The 9,120-nt window shown below is 45.6% G+C and overlaps 1 protein-coding gene across 2 annotated transcripts in view; it reads left to right on the plus strand.

Annotated features, from left to right (window-relative positions):
* Positions 1-8,729, plus strand: part of PDE8A (phosphodiesterase 8A) — a 143,255-nt gene extending 134,526 nt beyond the window's left edge. For both annotated transcript variants that reach the window (XM_068991201.1, XM_068991202.1), the window contains 2 exons: positions 6,557-6,686; positions 7,651-8,729. In XM_068991201.1, the coding sequence (XP_068847302.1) occupies positions 6,557-6,686; positions 7,651-7,757 (237 nt within the window). In that variant the 3' untranslated portion in view covers positions 7,758-8,729. The remainder of the gene's footprint in view (positions 1-6,556; positions 6,687-7,650) is intronic.
* Positions 8,730-9,120: the final 391 nt, after the last annotated feature.

Raw genomic sequence — 9,120 nt, forward strand, 5'->3', positions numbered from 1 at the left:
TAAAATAAAGAAGTCATGGGGTTGTAATGTGCAGCATGGGAACTGTCGTTAGCAACTTTCAAATATGCGGTACTGTATTACTAAGAGAGTAGATGTTCAAAGTTGTAATTATAGGAAAAGTTCTGTAATTATATATGGTGACAGATGTTAAGTAGATTTATGGTAGTAATCATCTTGCAGTATATGAAAATTTTCAATCATTATGTTGTACATCTGAAACTACTATAATGCTGTGTATCAAATTCCTCAGTAAAAATAAAAAGATAAAAACACTTTAAAAAATGATAAACAAACAGCTGGGTAACTATAAAAGTTTTTTTCCTTCTTGGAATTTCTCTAAATACATAAGACTATTTTAAGCACAAGTTATAACACTGAATTGTAAAGGATATAACATATGTAACCATAAGCTATATGGCAACTACAGCATATAGGATGGCAGAAAGTAAAATGGACCTACCTGTTACATTAAGTGTTATAGTATTAGCACAGTTGGCTGAGAAGTGAAGGATATATTTAGTAATCCCAAAATATACTCAGTAATCCCTAGAGCAATTGGTGTACCTTAAAAGCTAATAGATATATTAGTATAATGGAATTCTAAAATTTATTAAACTATACAAAGGCAACAGGAGAAAACAATAATAGAAAAAACAGTCAAATGGTAGCGCCAACTCTAATCATCAATACTTACTAAAATTTAGTGGACTAAACACTCCAAGACAGATCATCAGGATGGATCTTGAAAAACTAATCCCAACTACATGCAGTCTACAAAAGACACACTTAAAATATAAAGAACAGAGAGGTGTGAAGTGAATGGATGGAAAGAGATATACCATGGAAACTGTAAATATAAAGATTAGAATGGCTATATTAATCTCAGACAGAATAGACATCAAGACAAAGAATAGTACCAGAGATAAAGTGAGATACTTCATAATGATAAAAAGTCCTATAGGAAGACATAAGCATAAGTGTGTGTGAATCTAATAACAGAGCTTCAAAATAAATGAGACAGGTACAACATGGTTGGAGATTTTAATACCCCCTTTCAATAATTGATAGAACAACCAGATTAAAATATCAGTAAAAACACATAATCCCAACACTGTCAACCACCTTACTGTACTTAATGTTTGTTTATAAAACACTGTATCACACATCTACAGAATATTTATTAAGGACACTGATATGTTCACCAATATGCATCATGCTGGGTCACAAAAGATTCAGTAAACTTAAAATAATTGAAATCACACAGAATCTATTCTCCAGGCACAGTGGAATTAAATCAGAAATTAGTAGCATAAGGTACCTAGGTAAACATCAAATATTCAGAAACTGACAATACATTTCTAAATAGTCCATGGTTCAGATAAAGGAAATTAATCAAAGTATATTAAAATTGTGGGATGCAAGCAAAACAGTGATCAGAGGGACATTTATAATTAGAGGGAAAAGCCCTAAAGTTAACATCTTAGGTTTCAGTTTAAGAAATTAGAGACAAAGTAAGTAGAAAAGAAGTAATATAAGAGCAAAAAAAAATGAGGAAACAGTAAAGAAATACTAGAAAAACTTAAAGGACAAATGGTGGAGCAGAAGGACTTGAGCTCAGCTCCTCATGAAAACACCAAAATCACGACTAACTGCTGAACAACCTCATCAAAGAAGGATTGGCACCTACCCAGAAAGAGGCTCTACACCCAAAGACCAAGAAGAACCACAAGACAGGAGGACAGCCGCTTTCACGATATAATCAAATCCCACACCTGCTCAGGCTCTCCCACAGGAGTGAGTTCTGAGCCCATGTTAGGCTCCCAGCCTGAGGGTCTGGCATCGGGGGGAGGAGCCCCCAGAACATTTGGCTTGAGTGCAGGAGCTCCACAGGACTGGGGGAGACAGACTCCACTCTTGAGGGCACACGCAAGGTTTCATGAGCACTGGGGCCCAGGCCAGAGGAGTGACTCCATTAGAGCCTGAACCAGACCTACCTGCAGGTCTTGGAGGGGCTCCTGGAGGCAGGGGTCGGCTGTGGCCCACTGCAGGGGCAGGAACACCAGTGGTGGAGGCCCTGTGGCATATTCCTCAGCTGAGCTCTCCTGGAGGTCACCGCTTTGGCACTGAGACCTGTCCCCACCCAGCCGCCTGCAGGCTCAGGTGCTGGGACGCCTCTGGCCTTATTGGATTGGAAGAATCAGTATTGTCAAAATGACTGTACAGTGCAAGGTAATCAAATTCAGTTCAATCTCTCCCAAATTACCAATGGCATTGTTCACAGAACCAGAACAAATTTTTAAATTTGTATGAAAACATAAAAGACCCCAAATAGCAAAAACGATTCCAAGAAAGAAAACCGGAGCTGGAGGAATCAGTCTCCCTGACATCAGGCTATATTGTGAACCTATAGTCATCAAAACAGTGTGGTATTGGCACAAAAATAGAAATACAGATCAATGGAACAAGACAGAAAGCCCAGAAATAAACCCATACACCTATTGTCCTTAATCTGTGACAAAGGGGGTGAGAAGATAAAATGGAGAAAAGACAGTCTCTTCAATAAGTGGTGCTGGGAAAACTCTCAGCTACATGTGAAAAATGAAATTAGAACATTCTAACACCATACACAAAAACAAAACTCAGTGGATTAAAGACCTAATTGTAAGATCAGATACTATAAAAGTCTCAAAGGAAAGCATAGGCAGAACACTGTAACATAAATTACAGCAATATCTTTTTGGATCTACTTCTAGATTAATGAAAATAAATAAATGGGACCTAATTAAAAGCTTTTTGCACAGCAAAGGAAACCATAAACAAAATGAAGACAACCCACAGAATGGGAAAAAATATTTGCAAATGAAGTGATGATTGACGGATTCATCGCCAAAATATACAGATAGCTAACGTAGCACAATATCAAAAACCCAAATACCCCAATAAGACGGCCAGATCTAAACAGACATTCCTTCAGAGAAGACACACAGATGGCCACAAAGCACACGAAAAGATGCTCATCATCACTAATTAGAGAAATACAAACCAAAACTATAGTGATTTACCACCTCACAGTGGTCAGGAATGTTCATCAAAGAGTCTTCAAACAGTACAGTCCGGAGAGGGTTTGGAGCAAGGGAACCCACCTACACTGTTAGTGGCATGTAAATTGGTACAGCCATTACGGAGGTATAGAGGTTCCTTAAAAAGCTAAAAACAGCTACTGTATAATCCAGCAATCCCGTTCCTAGGCATATATCCTAGGAAAATCAAAGTACACATGCACCCCCGTGTTCACTGCATCACTATAATAGCCAGGGCATGGATGCAATCTAAATGTCTATCGACAGAGGAGTGGAAAAGAAAAGGGAATATTATTCAGCCATAAAAAATGGAGCAGTGCCATGTACAGTGACAGGGATGGACCTAGAGAGTGTCATACTAAGGGAAGTAAGTCTGAGAGACAAGTGTCAGTGTCATAGCAGCTTCTACGTGAGATCTAAAAAAGATACAAAGGAACGTATTTACAGAACACAAACAGACTCTCAGACTTCAAGGGAGAGGGATAAATTAGTTTGGGATTAACAGATAGACACTACTGTATATAAGAGAGAGAATCAACAAGCTCCTACGGTATAACAAGGGAACACCACTCAATATTCTCTAATAACCTATAGGGAAAAGAAGCTAAAAATGACTGGATATATGTATATAAAACTGATCCATTTTGCTATACACCTGAAACTAATACATTGAAAATGAACCATACTCCAATAAATTTTTTTAAAAAGATATATGTATAACTGAATCACTCTGCTGTATACCTGAGACTGACACAACATTGTAAATCAACTATACTCTAGTATAAAATAAAAGTAAAAAAATATTTAAAAGAATAATAAAAATGTTCAAAGCCAAAAGTTGTGTTTTTTTGGCAAAATTAACAAAATTGGTAAATACGCAGCTAAAATAATCAAGAAGAATGCAAATCACCAAAATCAGGAATGTCACAATAAATTTGACCGCTAAGATGAAATGGATGAATACCTTAAAAACTGTCAATACAATTTACCCTAACTGACATGGTTAAGTAATAACCTTAGAAAGTCCATAGTAAAGAAATATTTTGTCAAAATGTTTTCATGATTTTTGTTTTAATAAATAAAACTCTAAATCATTTCATTGAGGAATTCTGTGAAACCTTTAAGGAATAAATAATGCTAGTCTTACAAATTAAACCAGAAAACAGAGGTGAGACATTTTCCAGCTCATTTTCTGAAGCTGTTACTATCCTGGTACGTAAACTTGACAAAGGCATCCCAGGAGAAAGTTACAGCTCATTCCCCTCAGGAACACAGATGTGGAGACTCTTAACTGAACAGCTGACCAGGGCAGGCGTGTCAGGAGAGCACCCGCCCCAGGGCCCTGCTCTCTGAGCAGTCAGGCCGGTGGGCTGTTCTGCACCCTCCACCCCTTGCCATGCACACACCAGGGCAGAGACTCACACGGAGCTGACCCTGCTGAGCCAGCACTGGCCTGACAGCAGAGGCTCCACCACAGCAGAAGCCCAGACTTGTCAGTATTCCCCACTCATCCTCTGCCCAGAGCCCCCGACCCTGCCTCCCACACCTCCCGGGGTGTGCTCCTGGCCCGACAGCAGTGTAGATGGTCCCTGGCGTGCCTCTCAGGAAAGCCTGGCCTGAGCAGTCACAGCCAAGCTTGTGTGCCTCAGCCCCCAGGCCTGGAGCAGCAGCAGCTCCTCCTGCTGGCTTCTGCCCTGGCCCGGAGTCTAGCACCGCCCACCTGCACAGGGAGCCCAGGCCTCTTCCTCGGCACTGTCCCCAGCACTGTCTGCACCTCCCAGCACAAGCATGTCTCTGCAGCACGGTGCTCCGTGCGGAACGGTCCCTCCTGGGAAAACCCCCAGAGGTTACCTGTGTCCTCCAGTGGAGATTTCATGTTGAGAGCTGTAGTGAATCACTGTCACTTCCAAGGAAACTCACCTGCCTTTAGCTGTGGAGCCCAGTTCTTACAGTGTCTCGGGCCTCGGACCCATCGACGTGCAGGATGAGGTGGCAGTAACTTCTCACCAGTCCCTGCCGCCCTGCTGGTGATTGCCAGGCCTCAGAAAAACAGAATAGAAGCAGAACGGAACCAGGGAGGCAGCTCCTGGCCAGCTGTCTAGAACAGTGCTGGGCTGGGGGGACAAGGAGGACTGGCTCAGTTTGCCCTGTGGGAACAGTTCCAGGTATAAGAGTTGGAGGGACAGGCTTCCAGCCCCAAATATAGGTCTTCTTTTGCTCCCGTGGAACACCTGAATTCTGGTCCCTGTATTAGATGCTTAACAGAGGTCCTTCACTTTCCCACAGCTCCACATGGCCCACAGAGCTCAGCCACAGAGCCAGGCTCTGGCTGATGGCCGAATGCACTGCATACCTCCCGTCCTCAGCCCTTGCTCTCACTGACCACCCTCCAGAGAAGCCAGGATTGGTCAGCGGGTCCACTCGTCCCAGGATCTCCACCCTCCCTGCTGGATGCCCCTAGAGAACCAATTCCTGCACCCACACCAGGCTTCCTAAGTGTTAACTCCCTGCCTGTCTTCCGTGTTGAGCATTCCCTTCCATCACTTTCTCACTAGCTGCCCACAGGGGCAGCCTGCCCAGACCAACAGAACAAAGACCCAAGACCCCCGAGGACAGCTGTGCCTCCAGCACCAGGGGATGGCTCCAGTCCTCTCACCCAGCTCACCCCAGCCTTACCTGGTCCTGCACTCAAGACCCTTCATCCTGCCCCTTGGGTAACCATCTATTTAACTCTCAGCCCTGGCTGCCTGGCTCCCCAGGGACCTCTCTGTGATTCCAATGGCGCCCTCAAACCCTCCGAGTTCATACCTTACTCCAGGAACGACCCCCTGCTTCATCATCACCCTTCGGGTATCACTTCATCCTTTCTCCTGGATCCTTTGATGAAAGCAACTTGATGAAAACAAAAAACGAGAAATTCCCTTAATCTTTTAAGATAAACGTGCCTCCCACCAGGATCTCATTGTATTTCCAGTTTTGTACACATGTTGGAATACTGAAGATGTTCTGTAAGGGTCTATCAAAGTACATAAAATCTTCATCCTAGAGTTTTTTGCCTCAAGGCTATTCAGACCTTTTTAAAATAAAATAATCTGGCCTGAGGTAAGAAGCAGGCACTTGTCCCTTCTCTGCGAAGGGGGTTGTTTCTCACTCCGCACTGTGGCCCTGGGTCAGGCCCCTGACATGCCCACAGGTGGGAGACGGCTGGGCAGACTGGTGCGCTCCTGCACTGCAGGAACCCCGCACAGCACCACAGGAGCTTCAGCAGGAGCCTTCAGGTGCCGAAGATGTGGGTTGGGTCCCATGGGGGACAATGTGACATGTCGTGGAGGGTCCGGGTGCTTGGCTGGTGCTGTGACCGGCTTCTCCCACGAGCTGTCTGGGCTGCCAGGAAAGGCTCTGGTAGAGGGAATGCTTCTGGTGGGCGTGGAGCCTGGTCCTGGGGTCTCGTAACTCTGGCACTTTCCACCTTGCAGACAGATGAAGAGAAGCAACGGGACTTGCCTGTGGTGATGCCGGTTTTTGACAGAAATACCTGCAGCATCCCCAAATCCCAGATCTCTTTCATCGACTACTTCATCACAGACATGTTTGATGCCTGGGACGGTAAGAAGGCGCGGAGTGTATCTCCCTCAGGAACGGGGAGCGCATGGTGCCGTTCTGACTGTAGAGTATGTTCGGGGGCTCAGAGTGTACAGAGGCCGAGGAGAAGCCAGGCGCTGACAAGGAGGTCCCGGCGGACGGGGCGCTCTCTGCTCTTTCTCCTCAGCTGCCCCTGGCTCCGGGGCTACCTGTTGTCCCAGTCGCAAAGATGAGAGCGTTGAACATGGGCTGAAGGGGCTGCTGGTCAAAAGCCGGGGATTCAAAACCTCTTTAGTTCTGAGGGAGCTCTTGCGCTGTCTCGCCCAGCTTCTCCGCCTCCCCCGGTAGCTGACCTGAGGGCAGGCTGGTCTCTGACAGGGGCACGGCCCTCCTCGTAGCCCTCAGCGCGGGCAGAGCCCCCTGGCAGGTAGAGGGCTTTTAGGTAAGGGCCCCTGCCGGGAGGCAGACCCACATCTGGTCCGGATCCCGTCAGCAGGAGACGAGCCCATGTCTCGGTGCTGAGGTGGGGGGGGACAGAGGACTGAGGTGGTGGAAGGCACTGGGGCCTCGGGCCAGACTGCAGGCTCTGCTCAATGCTTCTGGGCCCAGACCAGATGTGGCCACTCCCGGCCCGAGTTCTCTTCCCTAGCTCGCTGCTCCTGCCATGTGCTGCAGGTGGAAGGGGACGGGCTCAAGGAAGGGGGATGGGACGCCCCGGAGAGCTGGTCAGGGCTGGGATCAGGCAGCCCAGGGTGCTGATTAAGGGTGATAAAACAGGCTAGCCCCCTTCGCTCCCTCCACCAGAGCTGTCAGCTGGCGACAGAGGCACGGCGGGCACTGAGCGCAGATGGGGTTTCAGCTTCTCGTGGGCCACTCCATGTCTGCCGAGCACGGAGCACTGTCCCCTCCTGTCTGTCCCTCTCCTCAGAAAGCCTCCATGTGCATCCTGGGAAGGCGCAGTCTTACCACACTCCCGTTTTTCTTGCAGCCTTTGTAGACCTGCCCGAGTTAATGCAGCATCTCGACAACAACTTTAAATACTGGAAAGGACTGGACGACATGAAGCTGCGGAGCCTGCGCCCGCCTCCCGAGTAGCGGGGTACCCCTGTGGTCACCGGGGATGCCTGAGGGCGGCCAGAGTTCCTTTCAGTATTAGCCGATCAGCCCCCTGATGCACAGAGCCAGCGAGAGCACCCCCGGACGCCGTCACCTTCTCTAACCACCACCTGATGCCATTGCCGTAGAGTGAGGCTTCCTCCTCTCACTGCGCCAGCCTGCTGCCGGGGCCGCGTGGAGTCTCAGAGAACACGGCTTGCATCATCATCCGTCTGTCCAAACCCAAGCTTGGGAGGCCCAGCCAAGGACGCTGACGGAGTTTCTGCTGATGACAGAGAATTTCTTGCAGTTTCTCTTCAATTACATTCAGCGCTTAAGAAGAGCTAATGGCAATCGGATCTTTTCCACATCATAGAAGGTGCAATCATTCACTTTGGAACACTACTGAAAGTGACTTCTCCTTTAAAATTAAATGGCAAATGAAAAAGACAAAGAAATTCTGAAGTTGATTATTAATATCAATTATTAAAATGTTTTATTTATTTTATAAGAAGTTCACTATTTTCTATGAATTTAAAAATACTTCAAAGCCAAAGCCAACTTTAGATGCCATGACCAAATTTACATGATTCATAGTCATTAAAAATATGCATCACTTGGTGTATAGACTTATTTTCATAATGCAAATTTAAAATAAATGATACATTTTTACTGCACTATAGAAATATTTGTGTATGTTACATGTACCCCCAATGTTCATCGCGGCACTGTTTATAATAGCCAGGACTTGGAAGCAACCTAGATGTCCATCAGCAGGCAAATGGATCAGAAAGCTGTGGTACATATACACAGTGGAATATTGCTCAGCCATTAAAAAGAATATATCTGAATCAGTTCTAGAAACTGGAGCCGATTATACAGAGTGAAGTAAGCCAGAAAGAAAAACATCAATACAGTATACTAACACATATATATGGGATTTATAAAGATGGTAACAATAACCCTGTATGCGAGACAGCAAAAGAGACACAGATGTATGGAACAGTCTTTTGGACTCTGGGAGAGGGAGAGGGTGGGATGATCTGAGAGAATAGCATTGAAACATGTATATTATCATATATGAAACAGATTGCCAGTCCAGGTTCAATGCATGAGACAGGGTGCTCAGGGCTGGTGCACTGGGATGACCCTGAGGGATGGGATGGGGGTGTTCAGGATGGGGAACACATGTAAACCCATGGCTGATTCATGTCAAACTATGGCAAAAACCACTACAATATTGTAATTAGCCTCCAACTAACATAAATTTAAAAAAAAAGAAAGAAAGAAATATTTGTGTATGTTAGGCTTTTCTGGTTGATGTTAATTGGGAAAAATTTTGAAATCCAAAAAGGCACAATGG

Source organism: Capricornis sumatraensis, chromosome 19 (assembly GCF_032405125.1).
Source record: "Capricornis sumatraensis isolate serow.1 chromosome 19, serow.2, whole genome shotgun sequence".
NCBI classification, from domain to species: Eukaryota; Metazoa; Chordata; class Mammalia; order Artiodactyla; family Bovidae; genus Capricornis; species Capricornis sumatraensis.